This window comes from Aricia agestis, chromosome 1 (genome assembly GCF_905147365.1).
Source record: "Aricia agestis chromosome 1, ilAriAges1.1, whole genome shotgun sequence".
NCBI classification, from domain to species: Eukaryota; Metazoa; Arthropoda; class Insecta; order Lepidoptera; family Lycaenidae; genus Aricia; species Aricia agestis.
Genome location: NC_056406.1, coordinates 13149482 through 13173838, shown reverse-complemented (window position 1 = coordinate 13173838; position 24357 = coordinate 13149482). Strand labels below are relative to the sequence as shown.

Sequence of the window (24357 nt, the reverse complement as noted above, 5' to 3'; positions counted from 1 at the left end):
TCCAACGAGTTTCCCCAACAGATTGGTACATTTTCTGCGTTGCTTATCAGTTATCAACGTTGTTTTCAATTTTTGACACATTAATCTTCGTATCATTGCTGGGGATAAAATGGGATCCCGGAGTGTTCAGTCGGTTCAGTTCAGTTGCATTCGTCGGTTGTAACTTGCAACATGAGGACATTGTGGCTTTTCCCCCTTGTAGTGGCGTTATGCCACAGCCACGTCATCAGGGAGGACGAGAGAGACTTGGAGTGGTGGGAGACCAGTATTCTGTACCAGATCTACCCGCGGTCCTTCGCCGACAGTGACGGGGACGGTATTGGTGATCTCAAGGGTGAGGCTTCCAGTTTTTTAGTTTACAATGGTCCCTATTGGTTGTATTTAACATTGTTCGTTTTGAGATACATTTTGCGATCTGTATTCTACAATATTCAGACTGGTGATACATGTTCAATTACAGGAGACATGACTTAAGGAGAGTACTGTGTACTCGATTCTCATTATAATTATATAATAAAATTAAGTACTTACTTAATTATTGACCGAATTTCCTTTTAAATAATTGAATCATGGACTCTAAGTAAATTACGCGTCTAGGCGAGTAGGCATACTATGCGGCCGGCGCGGCGGCGCAGTGCGCCACCAAAGAAACACCGCGCCGCTACCCTTCCCTTGGGTAAATAATTATTTGACTTTAAGCTACATTGACTCGGTGATCAATTGATATTATTTTTTTATATATATTTTTTTCATCTAATATAATAGCCAAATATCAAATATTGAACATGTCTCACCAGTCACGAAGTATAATGGTTGTAATTTTTACGTCACGTCGATAATAAGGAGCACTATAATGTATATGTAATGCCATATTCTAGAGTACTCAATTACATGTACCACAATAATTATTGTATCCTGTACTTGCTCCTGCACGGTAAGTCTTGTCAGATTTTTTTATACACACGACCTTCTATACTAAATACTTATCTAATTTATAACACTTTCATCGCAGGAATCACATCAAAATTAGGATACGTGAAAGAGATCGGTGTTGGAGCGATATGGCTGTCACCGATATTCCAGTCTCCCATGTACGATTTCGGATATGACATTTCCGACTTTTATGCTATCCATGATGAATTCGGCACCATGGAAGATTTCGAAGAACTCATGGCGAAGGCAAACGAACTAGGTTGGTAATCTTTGATTAAAGTTAAAATATAAACAATAATTAATTTGATAGAAATCAGTTAAATGTGATTGTCAATTGTTTAAATCGATAAATTAATGGATAATTGTTCGGAATAAAACCGTTTTTTTTTCAGATATAAAAATTGTTCTCGACCTCGTGCCCAATCATGGTTCTAACGAGAGCGTGTGGTTCCAAGAAGCCCTCAACGGCAACGAGAAATATTACAACTACTTCGTTTGGGAGGACGGGATTATTGACGAGGAAGGCAATAGACAACCGCCAAATAATTGGGTAAATATTATTTATCAAAATAATATCGACAATATAATGAATCTCTTGTAATCCAGAGCTTCATTACTATATTGATGTAAACAATTTAACTCTATTATTTGGTATTTCGACCTGTACCCAATTACTTAACAACTAGATGACTGCCTCCGTTGTGCTGATATTCATTTATCACGCGGAAACAGCACATTTTTTGCAATAAAAATTATCCCATGTCCTTTCTGTACTCTCAAAGTATCTCCATACCAAATTTCATCTGAATCGGTTTAGCTGTTTAAACGTAAAGGTAAAAAACAAACAGACAGACAAACGCACTTTTACTAATTTTATAATGTTATAAGTTTGTATAAAAACACTCGCATTTCTAGTGGTGGTAAAACATCCAGATAGTTTGTTTCAACGGTAAAAGTATTTCTCATCTTAGTTTATCCAGCAAGATATATTTTTCAGCTAAGTCATTTCCGAGGCAGCGCTTGGGAATGGAGGGATGAAGTTGGGAAATATTATTTGCATCAATTCGCTGTCGGTCAACCCGATTTCAACTACCGCAATCCTGAGGTGGCAGAGGAAATTAAGGTATGCTACATAATATTACAATGATCGAATCACGTTTCTCAGACAAATTTTTGGCCTGATTTTTTATTTTATACTATGCGGTATCTCAAGCTGTATCAGTTGTGATAGTATTTGAAACGTTAATTAATAATTATAATATTATATTTATAAAAAACAAATTTCTTAATTTTTTTATAACCTTCTAAAGATCTTTAGATTCTAATTCTTTATTTTACAGAATGTTATAAGGTTTTGGCTCGAGAAAGGAGTAGCCGGGTTTAGAGTCGATGCAGTGAATTGCTTATTCGAAGTAGATAAAGAGCTTTACGGTGGAAAGTACCCCGACGAACCGCGTTCGGGCGACATCGACGCGGACCCAGATTCACACAACTACTTAAACCACATTTACACCAAGGACAGAAATGAAACGTACTACATGGTTTACGATTGGAGAGATGTCCTCGAGGAGTTTGCCGCAAAAGACGGCATGCCTAGAGTGATGATGACTGAAGTTTATGCTACGGTTCAAAACGTTATGAGGTATTTCGGTGAAGGAGACAGAATCGGTGCTCAGATGCCTTTTAACTTTGCCCTCATAGAAGATATCAATGGTGATTTTTCAGCTCCTGACCTGAAGAGGTCGATTGAAAAGTTCTTGACTTACAAGCCAATTGATAAAAATGCTAACTGGGTGGTATGTAGATTTCTCTATACCCTTTCTATTTAAAATAAGAACTTAATTAATGAACTCATTTAAAAATTTTAGAGCTTATTAACTAATGTAATATTTTTTTAAGGTTGGTAATCATGACAACAGTAGAATGGCAACTAAATTTGGACCTACACGCGTAGATGCCATGAACATGGTTGTCTTATTGTTGCCTGGTGTTGGAGTCTCTTATATGGTAGGTAACTTATCGAGATATCAAGAGAAAATACGCATTAAAAATATATTAAAACTTTTTTCCCACTGTGCTGGTATAAAAAGACGGCAGCGCTAGCTTGAATGTTTAGATCTCTCCCTATGATAATATAGTTCACTTTCATAAACCGTGTTTTCGATGTCTGCTTCCGATAAGTTAGCTGATCCACAACCAGTTGTTGAGATAACGTTGACAAAACAAAAACCAGATTTTATCTTGTCTATCTCGTCCGTTCTTGTTAATTTACAATTAGTGGGTATTTCCTATTGCTACCTCCCATATATTTCCAGGGCGAGGAACTCGGTATGGAGGATGGTTACGTGAGCTGGGAGGACACCGTTGACCCGTCAGGATGCAATACTAACGACCCAATAAACTACTACAAAGAGTCACGCGACCCAGAGAGGACGCCGTTCCATTGGAACGCTGAGAAAAATGCCGGTAATTAATCTTTGTTGTCTCGTGAAATAAAAGTGTCAGTGTCGCGTTAATTGTTCATCAGCGATTCTCGTAACCGGAGGAGTAAAAAGTAATTAATAGCGCCACACTTTTATAACATGACCTGTTTCCTTCAAGCGCATCTCTCGCAAGTTTACGCAGTGTACAAAATATGTAATAAATGTGACTTAAAATAGTATGTGATCGATAGAATATATTATTTTGATAATATTTACTATACTTTTGTCATTACACATTGTCGTTAATAAAGATACGTTCAGCTTTCTGTAAAGTTTTACTACTTGTATGTTGTAGTATGTAGATACTGTTTGGGAGGGATTCAATTGATCTGAAGTCGAAACTAATGTGCAAAATTAACAGGTTTTTCTACGGCTGACAAAACATGGCTGCCTATGGCTGATAATTATGAACTAGTGAACGTAGAAGTTCAAAAGGCAGCAGCGAGATCTCATCTGAAGGTTTATCAAGCCTTAGCTGAATTGCGCCAAGAAAAAACCTTCAAATACGGACGATATGAATCGCTGGCTTTCAATGAAGACGTTTTAGTATTCCGAAGGTAACAAATAAAACACAGCCTTTTAATCTGAGAAAATATCTTTTGCTTGTACTAAATTCCAGCTAAGTAGCTAGATCTTATATACAGAGTGTAACAAAAATAAGTGATAATACTTTAGGGTGTGTACGTGTTCTTAGTAGAGAGTTCAATGTGAAAGTAGCGGCGCTGAAAGACCAAAAAATTTTTTCACTTTTGTATGGGGAAACTCGTGACGCTCGGGCCCTTGCCCATACAAAAGTGAAAAAAAAATTTCGTCTTTCAGAGCTGCTACTTTCACAGTGAAATGTCTACAAGGAACACGTACACACCCTAAAGTATTATCACTTATTTTTGTTACACCCTGTATAAAATTCTCGTGTCACAATGTTAGGCTGCGTACTCCTCCGAAACGGCTTTACTGATTTTAAGCAAATTTTATATGCATATTCAGTGGGTCTGAGAATCGGCTACTGGGTACTTTTTATATTGATAAGTGCATTTGTTGAATAAATTGAGTAAATTATTACAACTCGAGACTGACGGGATAGCGATGGACGTTGCCATGGTGACATACTTATTTAGTCACTTCAATAAAATAATACGGGTGAAATACTTTATATGGCAAAGAAACGTTTGCCGGGACAGCTAGCAATTAAACATAAAATTAAACTGATACAATCATAACACAAGTATTATGAACCAAATACAACGCTATCAGTGCCAGACGTAAATTCATATTACGTATTTTTCAGATGGTACAAGGGTGAAACATATTTGGTGGTTATAAACCTGCATGATAAAGACCATATCCTTGACTTGACGTATCTCGAGAACGTGAGTGGGGATGCGAGTGTCGTCATTACGAGTGTGGAGTCTCCTAAGCAGGAAGGGTGAGAGTCGCTTGCACGCAATAATTCCTTTGTCTTTAAGCGTTCCTGGATTTATTGCCCTATCTTTATTTTCATAACTTGCAATAAAGTTTTTATTACATCTTTACCCATCATCACCAACACATGTCTTTAAATGTGTTTAGCCTAATTATATCAATAATTATGAATTAAGCTTCAACATAATATACTTTTAATAAAGTCGATAAAGTTACGATGTTATGATAATTATATAGTTAATACCAATGATGTTCTACTTATACATATATGTTACGTCCATACCAGAGTAGACAGAATGATAGAGTATGCCATCTTAGAACTGATGTTGAAATTTTTAAATTTGACGTATTATGACGAAAATCGTTGCTAGGGTTGTTAACTTGTTACCTACGAATTTAAAACTACGACATATTCGCTGGACGTATTCCTCTTTGGTCGTATTGTTGTTTGTGTTTTGGCACATGTGATTAAAATTGTCGGAATCCAATTTTGAAATCATTATTTTAAATATTTAAAAATAAATTATATCAGCCAGCGCGAGGCACATTCCGTTTATAATCCTAGTGAAACCCGACGAATTTGACAGATATTGAAACCTGTCCGTCTCTTTGCAGTTGAACTACTGGTCGTTATGTCTATTGTGTCCATACTATCTTCCGGCTTAAATCTCTTCCGAACCATTTTCAAATTCAAAATTGCTGACAAATTTGACAGATAAGTGAAACAAAAGATACGAAAAACCATTTACATAAAAGAGACAGTTTTATTTTTAAACGTCGAATCGTATCGCTGTCTCTTTCTTCACCTGAGCTATGACGGAAATTCGGTTTTTTCCAGATTGTTCGAAAAAATAATTGAAAATGTAAATAATCGAGGTACTTATTGCAATCAAGACATGTGGTAAGAGATTCCATGTGTTTTGTTTACTTTCGAGTTATAATTGGTACATTTTCGAAACACGCACGACGTCGTTTTCAATTTATTTAGGTAAGACAAGACGCGGCACGTTCGTGACTGCGCTCGATTCAGACTAAACAACAGACAGCCCAATTGGGCCGTATTTGAAGCTTCACAACGCGCGCGGCAGTAACATATCTGATTTGAGTATTTCATCATTGGTTAATACTCTTTTAAATTACACAATACAACATTATTTAAATGTATCCAAAACAGTACCAAGGTTACTTTTGTTATAAAATATTAAAAAATCTTCGTTTTAATGACACTTGACTACCTATTCAGAAAATCGACAGCCAGGTCGTCGTGATTATAATATAAACTAAGATCTCACTGTATGTTTACTGAGTCCGGTCGCCGGATACAAAGAAATTCAGCTGTTCAGCGAGGTGACTGTCTCTTCCTCACACACAAAATACTGGATTGAATTAAAAGGAGATAATTGGATTGACTATTGCTAGTGAAAGAGCAAAGCAACTTAAGTCATCGACAGTGACGGATTGATGCCCTAATGCCTAAGCAATTCATGCCTATTCGTATATCAACTAGAATCGCTATTTGAACCTTTACTCTAATGGTGCACCCTCAGACGTGATACACTAGGCCTAGGCAATTGCTTAATTTAATTAAGGATCAATACTGACTGCAACACGACGTATAGATTTTGCATTTCTAAATTTGTATGGATTTGAGTGGATTTGACAGACTTGCAAGACATCTCAGGGTCAATTCACAGCAACGCGATGCGCGCGTAAATGCATTTCTAAAGTGTGGATTTGACAGATTTTCAAGACGTCTCACGCTCACAAAATCTGTCAATTCAGCACAAATTTAAAAATGCATAGAGCGATCTACGCGTCGCGTTGCTGTCTGAATTGACCCTTGTAGTAGGGGAGGTCGCGCTCATTTTAAAAAGTAATTTCATACCGAGCGAAAATCGTAACAATAATACTATTCTATTAATACATAAGAGTTTTGATCGTTAGCTACTCCAGTATGGGTGGAATAAAAATTGAGAGTATCTCAAAGTTGTTGTTGGGAATCGTATTGAATTGACATTAAAACGTTCCCAATTCGCACCCAATAAAGCTTCATATCTAGATTATACACGTTCAGGTTCGGTAGGTGTTATTTTAGTTTTAGTATATAATTCTTCTTCACAAATATTGACTATCGAATTAATTACTTAAAATTGCTATGTGGGACAATTTAATGGTTAATTCAAACGAAAATCGCCGTCAGCTGAATATTTGCAGGTGGAAATGTCGTCTACGCGACACCCTAGGATACATTGAGCGCGAAATAGGGCTATATTGGTTATAACTTATATCGCTGGCTGACGGGCTTTCCACCCGCATATTAACGACTGACGGTGGTCTTTATTATTAAAAAGGTATCAACATTCACCTGTATAAATTTTGTACGGTATGAAATGACTTTATATTTTAACTTTTTTAACATAGTTCAGTAACGCGACTGACGTTGAATCCCCCGTCTGCGATACGGCTGACGGTGCATTTTTGGTTAAGTATGACCTCAATAATCATCCATAAAATTTTCATTCGGTATAAAATCACTTTTCGCAATTATTTTTTTTACAACTTTGAAATACTCTCAGTTAACATTCCACCACGGGTGCGGCGACTGACGCTGATTATGTTGATTGATAAATATTAGGCTACCGCTGGACAAAAATTTGGTCGGTATGAAATGACTTAGCAAACGATAGCACTACCTCCCCTACTATTAGGGTTAATCCGTCACTGGTCATTCCTCTCTATTCGGCGGCGTCCGGCTGGCAAAAACCAATTCACGAATGCCTTTCTGCACGAACATAACGGCTAGTTCTGAGAAAATTGAGGACGTATTGAGAACTAATTCAAGTCCATTTTGAGAAAAAATGCAGGAAAATCACAGGAAATAATAGTCAGCAATTACTAGATTATTGCTGCAGTTTTAATTTGTCAACGTGCAATAAGAGTATAGAATTATATAAATATTTTGGCACGTGGATGAAATTGTCATACTTCATCTACGCGCCAAAATATTATAAGATTCGAAAAAAAATTGTTTATACGTGTGAGAGCCATGCTTCGGCACGAATGGGCCGGCTCGACCGGAGAAATACCACGTTCTCACAGAAAACCGGCGTGAAACAGCGCTTGCGCTGTGTTTCGGCGAGTGAGTGAGTTTACCGGAGGCCCAATCCCCTCCCCTACCCTATTCCCTTCCCTACCCTCCCCTATTACCCTATTCCCTCTTAAAAGTCCGGCAACGCACCTGCAGTTCTTCTGATGCTGCGAATGTCCATGGGCGACGGAAGTTGCTTTCCATCAGGTGCTCGTTTGCCCCCTTATTTCATAAAAAAATATATATATAGATTTGAAACTATAATTCAATATTATTTACAGGGACATCGTCAACGTGTCGGCTCTACCCGTGGCGCCAAATGAGAGTATCGTGCTACGACTTCATTAAAAATACAATAAAATTTTCAAAATAACCTCTTGTTTAATAATTATTTTACATTATCATAATTATTATATTTATTATAGTACAGTATAAACAAAACATTATACTCCCTTCCAATCCATACTTCCATACTTACTAATATTATAAATGCGAAAGTGTGTCTGTCCGTCTGTCTCTCTGTCTGTCTGTTACCTCTTCACGCTCAAACCGCAGAACCGATTTTGCTGAAATTTGACACGAGATACTTTAAGAGGATACACCAGGGGCTAGAGAAATTAAAAAAAAGTACGTCTAATACCTATAGCTGTCTCCCTTAACCCAAGCCTATACCGCAGAACGCGATAGAGACAACTGCAGAAAATCAACAATTCGTTGTCCCCTGATTCCTTCTCCAGGACTTAACCGATTTAAGTACTTATTTTATTAAATATTAAAGAAAGGCTTGAGCTGTGTTCCTATTATTTTTTTTGTATAATTTAGCCAAATCTGTTTTCTGGATGTTTGAACACAGCGGAAAATCTGGCTTTTTTTTGGGTTTTTGAAAGTTCATATCTTATTTAATAATTAAGTTATGAAAAAAAAAGAAAACATAGGGACATTGTATTAGTGGCCGTAGATATTCAGGAAAAAAATTATAAATCTACTAGCATTATCCAGGGAGGAAACAGGGGACAACGTTTGTATAGTGGGGAGTCTCTTAAGTCCCGGGAAAGGACATTGGATACTTTTTATCCCAGAAAATGTACGGTTCCCGCGCGATAAACGGGTTTTGGCGTAACGGAGTTGCGGGCGTCATCTAGTACCTATTATAATATTATAATTACTAGAGATCGCCCAATGGTCGAAATTCGACGTTAGTTTCAATGACATTAGGACTACTACCTATATTTTGTAAAAAATATTGACTTTATCAAATTTTTTTTAACTCTGTCTCTGGGACTTAGCTGATCTCAGATTGGCCGTGTAAGCATTGTTTAATAGTATCTTAGATTCAATAAAAAAACTATCCATTTTCAATTTGTCAACTTGTGTCAACAGACTTCAACCATAAAATATAAAAGAGTATAATTCGTATGTCTTATACTCTTTCTTCATTATCTGTAATTTCTCATGTGTGTGTGTTGTAGTGTGTGTAATGATTCATTTGTTAAAAAAAGCATAATTTCAAAATAATATTAGTTCGATGCACTTCTTCACCATATAAACTAAAACTGTGCAAAATTTCATGCACCCACATTTCCCCATTTTTCGTAAAACGGGTTACAAAGTTTTTCGTTCCCGTATTAATATTATGATGATGATAACACCTCCGTGGTCTAGTGGTATAGAGCGCGGCTCTTGACTCGGAGGCCGTGGGTTCGATTCCCGCGTTGGAAACATGTTATTTCCAAGTTTGGTTAGGACAACGCAGCCTGATTGTCTGACAAGTAAGATGATCCATGCGTCGGATGGGCATGTAAAAAGTCGGTCCTGCGCCTGATCTCTCGCCGGTCGTGTCGGTAAAGGAATAGAGAGTGCTCTTGTGTACTGCGCACACACTTGGGCACTATAAAATTACTCCTGCGTAGCTGGCCTGGGTTCAAAGAAACCGACCATCGTCACCGAAACCGGTGTGGGAGCTATTATTATTATAATATATATTATGTATAAGTGTGTCTGTCTGTAATTTCTTCAGACTTAAAACGCTGAATTGATTTTAGTGAAATTGATATGGGGATACTAATAAAAATATTTACTTGGAAAAGAAAGAGTGACTTTTATCTCGAAAAAAATCACTATCTCAATGCGATCGATAAACTTGTGGGAAAAATTTTATTTCCAGTAAAAAATTATAATAATTTTTGTTTACCCTCATGTGAGTAGGTACATAAATAATATTTTTTTATAATATTACCTCTTTTATACAGTTATAACTCTCTACTAGTGGACGTCAGGTGGAAATATGTCGACCGAACTAAGTTTAAATTATAAAAGTTTTATGTCGATATGAATTTAAACTTTACCTGTATAATCCAGGATTGTTTTGCCAAAGTTTATTTGTGGAATCTCTAAACGATTTGACCAAACACCAACTACAATACTAGTATACCTACAAAATAATACGGCCTGATGGCTGAAATTTTAGCACAAGTCATGATTTGGCAGTAAAAAGCGGCTTACTAAAAAGTAACTTGAGGCTAAAAACTAGCTTGATTTATTGCCTGTTTTTGCCAAGTGCGTGAAGTTACCATCGTCCAAGGACTCTATTTATTCAAGAAGGCATAAGGTAAATAACCTAAGGGCCAGCGATAGCTAGACTCGTCATTGTATAAAAGTAATTTTCTTTTGGGATGATATACAATAATTAATGCTTAACAGCGTTCATATAATAGTATACTGATGAAATACATAACTTGGACATAATAAGGGAGGGACATAAACAGCGAAGTCTCAGTTAATAAGGGACTCCGTCTTTATTCTTTGGGCACGTGATCGTACAACATTTAACACGCTATTTTTCTATTAATATCGATCTGTTTGTTAAAAAAATAACTCTACCACAGTAAAGTGCATTGCATTTCACTTGGTTGACGGCGTAATAATTAAATGGCATTATTGGCAGTCTTACTTACATTTAGAAGAAATTGAAACCGATTATTATAGTTTTTTTTAATGAAATAAGGGGGCAAACGAGCAATTGGGTCACCTGATGGAAAGCAACTTCCGTCGCCCATAGACACTCGCAGCATCAGAAGAGCTGCAGGTGCGTTGCCGGGCTTTTAAAAGGGAATAGGGTAATAGGAGAGGGTAGGGAAGGGAAAAGGGTAGGGGATTGGGCTTGTGGTAAACTCACTCACTTGGCGAAACACAGCGCAAGCGCTGTTTCACGCCGGTTTTCTGTGAGAACATGGTATTTCTCCGGCAGAGCCGGCCCATTCGTGCCGAAGTATGGCTCTCCCACGTTTAATAAAAAAAGCTCTCCATGAATATTGTACGTTTACTAACACTACGAAGAACTTCGTGAAGAAATTTAAGAAGACAAAATATAGCCAACATTATCCCAAGGAAAATTTAACCAATTGTGAAGTGGATAGATGTGATAAGCCAAAAATTTATCATTTAATGGAATATTCTGGCTTATCTCAGCTAGAACTTCGTATATAAAGGTTAAGGTGGTTTATTTTGACTGCTAGTGCCACTTGGAAACGATGAGGTAAGATTTTTGAAAATTTAAATTACAATAAGAAATGTTTAACATTCTCATAAAGACTTTATGACACTAATGCCTGTTTTCACCAACGGTCTCCGCTCAGACGTGTTGCCTAGCGATCTTTGCGAATATCTTTTAAAACAAACACATTTAAAAAAAATGAAATGTTTTGCAAAAGTTCTTACGCCCTAAGGATGAACGTGACATACAAAAATTCGTGAAATCTTCAAGGATACATACCATTAATGGCCGCTAGGCTTTACCACTTAGCGTTAGGAAGCGGTTGGTGAAAACAGGCCTAAGAAAGTTTTATAACGGTAAATAAAATTTTAATAAGTTGAAATGAATCTCTATTTTTTTTCGTAGATTTTAGGAGTATTGGATTCCTGAGCAAATAAGCCTTTGCTTCCTAGTTCCTATACGTTTCGTGATTAATTCGATAGCAATGAATGTGCAATATACGAAAAGCTTTTCGATTTACTCAGAATAAATTAAAAGTTTTTTGTTTAAGTCTAGACTTTATAGAGTAAAATCTTATTAGAGAATATTTGTTGCTTTAAACTTCAGCTTGAAACTTATTCTATGAAAATTTAGATTTTATTCAAATGTTTGATATTTTACATAAAATTGTATTAACAATAATTATTAATACTCCTTTTTGTGGTATAATATAAGCAATAGAATTTTTTATTGTGCTACCATTATTTTCTAATCAAAATAAAGTTTTACAAATTACTTTTACAGGCTCGCTACAATTTTGCTACTGAAGGCGTTGGTCATTTTTGGCCACGCGACTGCGGATAGAGAATTAGATTGGTGGGAGACAACTATATTCTATCAAATCTACCCTCGGTCTTTTATGGACAGTGATGGCGATGGTATTGGGGATATTAAAGGTAAAAGAAACATACAAATTTTCTGAGTAAACATACAACAGAAATCAGGTATTTTTGTAATAACTGTACGGTTGTTTTCGCAGGAATAACATCTCAATTGGAGTATTTGAAGGAGCTCGGCGTTGGAGCGACATGGCTGTCGCCAATTTTCAAGTCGCCGATGTACGACTTCGGATACGACATCTCAGACTTCTATGACATACAAGAGGAATACGGCACTATGGAGGATTTCGAAAACTTGATAGCTAAAGCTAATGAACTAGGTAAGAGAAAACTAATAACAGCTCTATCTAAATCATTAAACTTAACATTTTGATGTAAGGAAACCACATCCATTTCAGATATTAAAATTATTTTGGACTTCGTCCCGAATCATGGCAGTAATGAAAGTTATTGGTTCGACGAAGCGTTGAAAGGTCACGAGAAATATTTGGATTACTTTGTATGGGAAGACGGTATCGAAGATGAAAATGGAAATTTACACCCACCTAGCAATTGGGTAAGTATTGAATGTATAAGATAATATGTATTTAGTTTTTTATTCTAATACGTTAAGAAGCATAATCTTGAGCACTAAGTCCCATTATAGCGAAGTATATTTAATATAGTTTTAATTTAAAAAAATACTACTAAGCGGGACTCTACATTCTATCTACATTTTTTAAATATTTTTCTCGACGAGCTAGGGGCAACGGATTCATTCTCAAGTTTACTGTATTATTTTTAAATAATATCTTATAGTCGTGATTATTATTATTTCTACGCGAAAAATAGTTATAATAAATTAATTATTATATTATCTTACATTATTTTCTGTCCCAGAACAAAAATGCAACATACAACAAATGCAATTATGATTATATTACAACATATTATTAATACTTTATTTAATTTAAATATTTTATTTAACTAATGATTTAGTGATTAAATCCTCTTATACATTATTAAACTTAAATATTATTTTAATAAATAAAAATGGTTAATCATAAACAGGTTTTTATTATCTTTTCCATCAGTTGAGCGTGTTCAGAGACAGTGCCTGGGAGTACAGGCCGGAAGTAGGTAAATACTATCTGCACCAGTTCGTCGTCGGCCAGCCAGACTTCAACTACCGCAACCCTGACGTCGTAGAAGAAATGAAAAATATCCTTCGTTTCTGGTTAGACAAGGGAGTAGCCGGGTTCAGGGTCGACGCTTGTGCACACTTATTCGAAGCCGAAAAGATTGACGGTAAAGTGCCCGACGAACCGATATCTGGAAATAGGCTCGACGATCCCAACCACTACGATTATCTCGACCACATTTACACCAAGGATCTGGACGAGACCTACGAACAGATTTACCTATGGAGGGAAGTATTAGAAGAATATAAAGCAAAGGATGGAATGTCTAGAGTCATGATGACAGAAGTTTACACAAATCCACAAAATACGATGAGATATTTTGGAGACGGTGTACGCGATGGCGCTCAAATGCCGTTCAATTTTGTTCTTATTTCTGATGTCAACGGGGAATCTACAGCGGCAGAAATGAAATATGCCATCGACAAATTCTTAACATTCAAACCGATCGATAAATTAGCTAACTGGGTGGTAAGTTGTAGTTTTTAGGGTTTCGCACTCAAAGGGTAAAAACGGGACCCTATTACTGAGACTTCGTTGTCTGTCTGTCTGTCTGTCTGTCTCTAGGCTGTAACTCAAGACCGGTATAGCTAGACTTCTGTTTCACAGATTGTGTATTTGTGTTGCCGCTATAACAACAATTAATACTAAAAATAAAATAAAATAAATATTTAGGGGGGCTCCTATACAGCAAACATGTTTTTTTTTTGCCTTTTTTTGCTCGATATCAATAATGGCAAGATGTAGGCACTTGAAATTTTCATATAATCCTGAATTATATGTGTACCTAATTTAATAGATAATATTAAAAATGTATTAAAATAAATATTTGAGGGGGGGGCTCCCGTACAAAAAAACACAATTTCTGGCATGTTTTTGCGTCGCGTTATAGATAACGCGAACGGTATGGAACCCTTAGTACGCGAGTCCGACTCGCACTTGGCCGATTTTATTACTTTTTTCTTGAAGTTTTTAGCACGCTGAATTTAAAAAATATTTTGAACCTACCCTTTTTTTTAAACAATCAACGTCGCAAAACCTTTCACTTTTTATGTTACAAATTTTAATGTTAGCAAAAAGGTTGTGATATTCAGACTCCGAAGTGCGAACAAAGCGGAGCCGTTATTGGCTTATACATTAAAGTAATATCTACCTCAAAGAGAAAACTCCCTAGGCAGACTCGGTACAATCATTTACAACTTTAGGAGTTATGCAGTCGACACAAACTGTTCTCGGGAGAACGTGGAGGAAATCCCAACTTTATCCTATAAGTTGGAACGGGGTTGGATTGATTTCGGTTTAGAGTACCTCCAACTACTCCTTTTTTACATCCACTTATAACTGTATACTTTAAATTTTAAGGTATATTTTAAAGTTTAAAGACGTATAAATATACAATATTTTCAGGCTGGTAATCACGATAACAACAGAGTTGCCTCAAGATTCAGTCCGGAATCGGTTGACGCAATCAACATGATTGTGCTGTTACTTCCTGGAATTGCTGTGACATACATGGTAAGTTCATCATTCATCAGTAATAATCAATCAATAATTCCTATGATTATAAAAGCTTTATAGTTCATCATCACAAAGCATCATACTTGTCGGTTGCATTGAAATATATATTATGTGAATGCACTAGAAACTATAATTGCAAAAATCAATTACAAGATTTTCCTTATTAAAGGTGTTGGAATGGGACTGTTACTATTTTAGGTGTCTAAATTGAATATGTAAATCACATTTTTTATTCTAGGGCGAGGAAATAGGCATGGTTGATGGATGGATAAGCTGGGAAGATACAGTAGATCCCAGTGCGTGTAACACAGGCGATCCGCTGAAGTACGAAGAATCATCGAGAGACCCGGAAAGAACTCCATTCCAATGGAACTCTGAAATGAATGCAGGTAAGTCGTCAAAAATAAAAAATATACGAATATTATTAATAGGAAATTATGTCAGTCGGTCTATCTGTTACCACTCCACATATTATAATACAATATATATGCAGCTAAACTGACTTAGACGGAATTTAGTATGGAAATACAAATACTTGATGGGTGGGAAAGGTTTAGGTAGGTTGCAGTTTTTGTTTCGGAAAAATATACGGTTCTCATGCGAAAAACGAATTTCGGTGCATTGGTCATCATTATCCAGTGTATGTATAATAAAGTTGCAGATATAAAAATATGAATATGATAAATATATTAGATATTATTATTTTGTTGCAGGATTTTCGACAAGTGACAAGACATGGCTGCCTGTAGCAGACGGCTATGAAACCTTGAACGTCGAAGTTCAAAGGAATGTTGAGAAATCTCATTTGAATGTGTACAAATTTTTGTCTCAATTGCGAACCGAAGTTACCTTCAGACAGGGAAGATACGAGTCCGTAGCATTCAATTCGGACGTATTCGCTTTTAGAAGGTAAGCATTAAGATATAACTAATATGAACCGCTTTCATACTAATTTTCCTATGAATCGAGCCTTACTATATATAATATATAATACGAAAAGTTTACAAACGCAAAGACGTGTTAAACTAATTTGCAATTTTTGGCTAATGTTTTTTTTTTGCGGACCGCAATTTGCAAAAAAGTGCGTGGTAGGCCTTAGACATTTCTTTGGCAAGTTGGCTAAGCAGTAACTGGGTGAACTTAATATGCACCACGTCAGTGGTTAAGGTTGGCCTATCGCCAAAAGAGGGAAAACTTTTCTTCCTGTTTCAAGGTCGAGGACTCTACATTACAATTTTTTAATTTATGTACTATCAGAGAATTTGAATTCTATACGTAGTTTGGTCGCGTTACGTCAAACCCAGCCACAATTAACATTGAATTGACATGATCCGACCAAATGCTGTTAATCTATCACATGTCTAGGAATCAATTTCCCCGATGGTACATAATGTTTTAAATATTAATTCAACACATCATGTTTACAATTTAAAACGTGTACGTTATATAACGTAATAATACCAATAATAGTATTGGACCCGTGATATCTGAAATGTTTCTTATCACAACATCTTAAGGCGATGTAATGCGAGATGTTACTATTCTTCGTGTGTCAGATTAAACTGACACGATAGATAGCAATAAGTGGATTACCGAATTAAAATTATTACTTTGATCGACATTTTGATATCTTAAACTTGACATCGTTTCGTTCCACTGAACTTGTGATAACTACGTCAATAACATAATATGCAATAAGTAAAGATATAAATAAATTATGTTATAGTAAAAAATATGACTTAAAGGATTAATTAAAATTGTACAGTGCAAGTAATTTCTAACACTTAGGGAGATCTCAGACTACAGACTTTTTGTGCGATCGAGTCTGCGGCGCGGGGCGCCCATACAGTCGGCATGCCGACTGTATGGGCGCCCCATAGCTATACTATGCCAAGTTTCAATAGTATAGCCCCAAAGCTATACTATTGAAACTCGGTAAACAGATGTAGTCTGTGAACCAGGCGCCGCAGACTCTATCGCACAAAAAGTATGTCGTCTGCGATCTCCCTTAGCTTGAGTTAAATTGTTTAAGGTGCAATCAAAGTAACAAGTTACGAGACACAGATTTTCATACAAATGTTGAAATTTTATAATAATACGAGCTTTTGTTCGCGGCTTCGCTCGCGTTAAGAAGTATTATTATATACAAACTTTTATCCTCTATTTGAACCCCTTGGAGTTGGAATTTATCAAAATCCTTTCTTAGCGGATGCCTACGTCATAACATCTACCTGCATGCCAAATTTCAGCCCGATCCGTCCAGTGGTTTGGGCTGTGCGTTGATAGATCACTATGTCAATCAGTCATTCAGTCACCTTTGAGTTTTATATATATATATATATATATATATATATATATATATATATATATATATATATATACTAGATGTCCCGCGCGGCTTCGCCCGCGTAGATTAGGAATTTTACAGAAACCGTACATTTTCCCATAAAAAATATTTTCCCCGTTTTTCCCGCATTTTCCTGAGTTTCTTTGGTCGTATTAGTCTTAGCGTGATAATATATTATATAATATAGCCTATAGTCAAACTATTTTTAGAAATAAAATAAAGATTTTTTTTTAATTATCGCTTGACAAACTCGAGTCTCGATCTAAAAGACTATGAAATGGTATAATATGGTAGTGATGATGATGATGATGATGATGAATGTAATTTGCATAGTAGCATATGGTTCCTGTTCTTAAAACAACGCCGAAACTCCCAAACTTGTATCTATAAAGAATCAGGAGTTCTCTCAGCACCTTCCGAACCACGGTATACCAGGTATACCTCGGTGCAAAATCTTACTTGTTGGTAGCATATGCTTAGAATACTTCTCACGAAACCGAAGTCACCACACGTTTCCCTATAAGTTTTGAGGAGTTCCCTCGATTACTTATGGATCCTTCATCAGATCACCACTTTTGTGGATATAAAAATCGGGTAACATACGGCGGAGTAATCGTTGAATATAAGAAAACGAACATAACACCTCCCCCATTTTGAAAGTCGGTTAAAATTGTAGCCTATGTGTTATTCTGATGTATAAGCTATATTATTGTAAAGTTTCATTAAAATCCGTTCAGTAGTTTTTGCGTGAAAGAGTAACAAACATCCATACATCCAAACAAACTTTCGCCTTTATAATATTAGTAGGATGTAGCCTATAATATATTATCACGCTAAGACCAATAGAAGCGGAGCACCAATGAAGAATTTTTCAAAATCGGGTGATTTTTCCTATTGTGCTGCGTAAACGATAAAAGTTTCGCAAAAATTTTCAGAATTTTCTTTATTTACCCATGAATTAGTTACTCTCTCGGGTCTGTGGCTGTTTGGTTGTTCGTTTTGTTCGGTGTTGCTATGTGTCTGTGCGGATGATTTTCTTGCTCTCTGTATTCGATGCCTATCCCTATCCTGGCTGAGGCGAGCCTCATGCTCTACAGATGATTTTCTTTCTCTCTGTATTCGATTTCTATCACTATTCTGGCTGAGGCGAGCCTCACGCTCTACAGACGATTCTCTTTCTCTCTGTATTCGATTTCTATCACTATTCTGGCTGAGGCGAGCCTCACGCTCTACAGACGATTCTCTTTCTCTCTGTATCCGAATTCTATCATTTTTCCGACTGAGGCGAGCCTCACGCTCTACAGACGATTCTCTTTCTCGCTGTATCCGAATTCTATCATTTTTCCGACTGAGGCGAGCCTCACGCTCTACAGACGATTCTCTTTCTCTCTGTATCCGATTTCTATCACTATTCTGGCTGAGGCGAGTCTCACGTTCCGTTGACGATTCTTCATCTCTTGCTGAACGTGCTCTTTTGGCATTCACTGTACTACGACCTATGTTCGAACGACGACGTCTTCCAGGCATGATCGTATAGTAATACCCACAAAGCAACAAATAACCCAATCGCAAAGCAAAAACAAAAGTCCGTTTTTCTAACCAAGTCAAATATATTTTTATCGACAATTCAGAAACCAAAGAACCAGAAACAATGAATATTTGAAAGAAAGCGCTGTGGTTGCTCCTCTGCGTTACCGTCTGCACAACCACACAATGACGAAATACACTATCTACTACAATAACATAAGCCCGAAGCTTATGAGAGCCCCCGGCCGGTTCCGCCGTAACCGCTATGTCCCTCGGCCGCCGCCGCGCGACATATTTTTTGATTCCGCGTAAGTTTATACGTTTGAAAACTTCTATAGTATTGATCGAAATTGTATAGTGTAAAAGACAATTATAATCTACATTTAATGTCTTAGCTTCCAAACATGTTTATTTGGATAAGGGTTAATGTTGTAAATTGTTAAAATCGCTTCGTAAATAAGCCATTATTTTTCGTAAAAAGTAAAGAACAAAAATGGCTATTGTGAGTTATCCCTAAGAAATAGACATATACCATCGCTGACTTTTTTGTTTACCTTATTAAGGTGTACAATACTGTAGTACATTATTTTGATCTATCTCGTAGGGTTTAGCCAGCGTTTGCAATATAAACGCAAAAAAATGAATTTATTTACGACATAACATTAGAAACCTCTAAAATTATCAGTGTTTCTCTACCATATTATGCATATGTTATACATATAAACCTTCCTATTGAAACACTCAATCTATTAAAAAAAACTACATCAAAATCCGTTGAGTAGTTTTAAAGATCTAAGCATACATACACACACACATACATACAGACAGCGGAAAGCGACTTTGTTTTATACTATTTAGAGATAGAGATATATATATATATATATATATATATATATATATATATATATATATATATATATATATGAACTTTTATGTATATATATTCGCTGTTTGAACTTTAGCATGATTAGGCCATAATGAGCGTTCGGATTAATTACTTCACGTCTGCTTATTACAAACGTAAATTAATCTTCCCTTTCGATCCATGCATCTTTAGTATAAGATTTAAAAAAAAACTACATTCAAAATACGGTTATTTGAGTAATTTTATTCCTTACCTTATCTCTTAACCCATCGTCATCATAATAATAAAATAATCATTTATAACATTTCCATCAATCCAACATCATTTATAAATAATACGTGGGAGAGCCATGCTTCGGCACGAATGGGCCGGCTCGACCGGATAAATACCACGTTCTCACAGAAAACCGGCGTGAAATAGCGCTTGCGCTGTGTTTCGCCGAGTGAGTGAGTTTACCGGAGGCCCAATGCCCTAACCCCTACCCTATTCCCTTCCCTACCCTCAACTATTCCCTTCCCTTCCCTACCCTCCCCTATTAACCTTTTCCCTCTTAAAAGGCCGGCAACGCACTTGCAGCTCTTCTGATGCTGCGAGTGTCCATGGGCGACGGAAGTTGCTTTTCATCAGGTGACCCGTTTGCTCGTTTGCCCCCTTATTTCATTAAAAAAAAAAAAAACCGCCTATATTCTTTTTTCGTCCTTCTCTTACATTGGTTCCACTTAAAGGGATTAAAATGCAATAGTAAAGAATGCCAGATAAATTTTAAACGATTGGAAATTAAACCTTGCGCAAATAAGTGTAGTAGAGCTACCGAACACTCGAGTGTCGAACTGCCAGTTTTGATATTGGCACTCTCATTTCAGTTTTGAAATCTATTGTTTTGTAGATTAGTATAAGGACTTCGGTATCTAGTGCCCTGAATTTCTGATCATGAATTCTAGTATTATGTACAGTTTATTATGGATTATGTAACGGCGATTCGAGGCGACAGCAGTCATTGACCCCATGTTATAATACTTATGAGGGTTCAAAAGTAAACATATTACGATGAATTTTGCACATTACTCCTAGGCAATCAAGGTCAATGACCACTATTGTCTCTTCTCTCCATTTTGACTATAGCATGATTGATAATATTATTTTGTCTATTGTAACAGATGGCATCAGGATGAGATGTACGTCGTCGTGATGAACTTCAGAGACGTGGCACACACTATCGACCTGACGTACTTCGAGAACGTCGTTGGACAGCTAGAGGTCCTCGTCAGCAGCGTCAACTCACCCAAAAACGCCGGGTCAGTATTTTGTTGGGCTTACCTGAAAAAAATAATTTTAGATTGACAAAAGACATTTTAAAGGTTTAAATGCTTATACATATTATACAGGGTGTAACAAAACTAAGTGATCATACTGAAGGGTTTGTATGTGTTCCTTGTAGAGAGTTTACTGTGAAAGTAGAAGCGCTGAATGCCCAATTTTTTAGGGTTCCGTAGCCAAATGGCAAAAACAGAACCCTTATAGATTCGTCATGTCTGTCTGTCTGTCTGTCCGTCCGTATGTCACAGCCACTTTTCTCGGAAACTATAAGAGCTATACTATTGAAACTTGGTAAATAGATGTAGTCTGTGAACCGCTTTAAGATTTTGATTCTACTATAATATTATAATAATTAATATAAATAAGTTAACGAAGAATAATCTAGTTATAAATAACTGTTAATTAGTTATCTCAACAAGGTATGGGTATAAAAATCTGAAAGCCGAACGTTAAAATAAAGCCCTAATGTAGATTCATAATATTATTATACAGGCCGCTCTGTAATTTGACGCTACGCAGGAAACTAGTATTAATTTCTGTATTAATTAAAGGTTAAGGGACCGGGACAGCCTGATTAATTTATAATTGAAAATTAAATATTAATTGAACGTCCCGCTTGAAACATGAGTATGATTACTCATATTATGTGTACATGTGTTAAAACGTAATATATGTAGCGCGCGAACTACTTTTTAATTTGACATGTATAAAGTTTTTTCTTATAATTTTCTTCGGAATAACTGTAGGAATTTCGTCTCCTACTGGCGGACTTATGAATGACAGCTGCTTCCCACTGCCAGACCACGCACAGTCTACTTTAGGGGTATCCCGTATCTACCAGTTGCAAGCAACTATCACTTTATCGAAGGTTAGGTAGATCTTTAGAACTGTATACCTCCTAAAGTTACCCCAACCGAAACTCCATAGTTGCTGGTCATTATTACCTCTATAGAGGTAATAATGACCCCCACACAGGAAAACTTTCAGCTTTTATGAAATGACGAAAAGTCTGGCTGTCGTTGGCTCTTAGAGCATCATTTATAGCGTAGTTTATAGCAGTGTTTTTCAAACCTTTCTCATGATGTGACTATTTCGTGCGATATATATGCGAATATTTCGTGACCCCCTGACCCGTAGCATTTTTATCATGCATGTATGTTTATAAATATATTATATTAATAAAATCCTCCTACTGAATTGGTTTTCCCGACCTCTGTCGACCCCCTACAGAACCTTCGCTACCCCCTGGTTGAAAAATCCTGATCTATAATAGCGTGTACCCATGAGCGCGTGCGAGAACCTTGATATTGAACATGGCGCCTTCCCCACCCATTTTCTTCGACTACTTATTCTCGACTCGCATGTCTACTCGGCAGCGTAAAAAATCAACCGGTTTTTTTTTCAGTGATTTGGTAGAGGCCAGCAGCCTGAACGTGGAACAATACGAAGCTGTGGTACTCAAGCTGATCCAATAGTAGAATCCGATGAAAAATATAAACACATTTCTTATACCGATTTATTGTAAGAGTTTGCAATAAAAACCAAAGATTAAATTGCTTATTATTTAGACCTTTTCTGTTATAATGTTTCTGAAATTGAGATGTAGGTATATAATATGTTCCTGTTACATAAAATAAGAAATATTTTACATTTTAACATATTGTATTGATTTCATGCACGCCAAGTTACTTTTAATATTTAATCGAACTTTAATCTGCTATTTGTAAAATTTCTTAGATCCTTTACATAATAAACATACAAAGTTAAAAGTCAAAGTTTGTTCATGTTGAGGGTTATAAACTGATACTATACCAGGGTTACACATAATTATCTCCTTGATTAATGTACAGGATGAGAGCACGTAGGGTCGGGTTACATAAACTTACAATAATTATTACACTAAAATTTCACTTCGTGTGTAATTAAAATAGCCAAGTGCTGTTTATAAATACATCCCCTTGTTTTAATGTTTAAATAAAATTATGATAACATTAAGGGCCTGTTTCACGGTTCACCACTTCCTGATAAGGCTATCCACCAATTAACTTAACAGATCAAGTATGGAGAATCTGTCAAAAAAGTCGTGAATAGCCTATTAGGCACTTTATCAGAAAGTGGTGAAACAGGCCCTAAGTACGCTATAATATTAATATACTATCTAAGACATAAAATTCTCGTGTCACAATGTTAGTTATCGTACTCCTCCGAAACGGTTTACTTATTTTTACCAAATTTTATATGCATATTCAGTAGGTCTCAGAATCGGCAACTAGCTAATTTTTATATTGATGAGTGCATTTGTTAAATAAATAATTTTCCTTAGTCTATGATAATAGCATAATTATAGTAAATTATTACAACTCGAGACTGACGGCGACCATTGTTTGTGCAACAGGATAGCGATGGACGTTGCCATGGTACCATACATATTTAGTCACTTCAATAAAATAATAAAGAAGTACATTACAACTACGAATAATTTATATGGCAAAACAACGTTTGCCGGGTCAGCTAGTCACATTATAAAGCGTTTTCGTATATCTTGTACCTCTGAATATATTTTAAAGAAATTTGGTAGTAGAACTTGTGCCATAAAAGTTGAGGGCAACATCTAGTCCAGGAATATTAAGTATCTTAATTAAAGAAATAAAACGATCATGGCGATAGTTTTAATAAAATGTGAGATTTTTTTAAGAGGATAATGAAATAATTTATGCATTAAGCTCATAAAATATTCATTATGAAGAGGTTTTCTGAAGCAGCAGTTCTTACAAACTTCTTCATGACATTGCCTCTTAAGCCTTTAAGGTGGGAGTTGTATCCTCAGATTAAGCCAACCAAATCCGAAACACTGAGGTCAGATGACTTGCTGAGACTTATTTTCTATTATCTAATTTAAAAAAGTAGTCAAAGAGCGTGTGCCAAAGCTAATTATAAGGTTAATGATTTCATAAAAGATGGCACATCTTGGATGGCTTCTTGCAAGGCTATTTCTACATTATTATATGACTTACAATTATGTATGTTAACATTGTATATAATATTAAGTTACAAAATTGTAAACTTTATTTTAAAAGATTTTTTTTTCTCACTTTTTTTTTGGTAAAAAAGTGGGTCCCGTGCAAGTTTCTTACGCCGGTTCTTCTCGCCGGGCTAGTTCCTGAACCGGAGGTAGGCATCATAATTATGTACTATCAACATTATGAAAGCATTTTCTTAAAATCTATTCAGAAATAAAACAATTTTTATTTATTTCATTTATTTATTTATTAAACGGTTTAAATTATCTAAATTAAATTAATTCTTAC

The 24357-nt window shown here is 36.0% G+C and overlaps 2 protein-coding genes across 5 annotated transcripts in view; one reads left to right on the top strand and one right to left on the bottom strand.

Annotated features, from left to right (window-relative positions):
- LOC121733398 (calcium/calmodulin-dependent 3',5'-cyclic nucleotide phosphodiesterase 1-like) overlaps nt 1-24357 on the bottom strand; it is a 366803-nt gene that overhangs the window by 108731 nt on the left and 233715 nt on the right. The window lies entirely within an intron of this gene.
- LOC121729416 lies at nt 172-22524 on the top strand. Its single transcript, XM_042117936.1, has 19 exons — nt 172-334; nt 1013-1192; nt 1326-1483; nt 1931-2056; nt 2274-2729; nt 2833-2940; nt 3249-3399; nt 3778-3973; nt 4705-4842; nt 8208-8264; nt 12203-12354; nt 12438-12617; nt 12696-12853; nt 13371-13946; nt 14883-14990; nt 15232-15382; nt 15707-15902; nt 20890-21027; nt 22455-22524. The coding sequence occupies exons 1-19, from the start codon at nt 172-174 to the stop codon at nt 22522-22524; spliced, it is 3462 nt and encodes a 1153-aa protein (XP_041973870.1).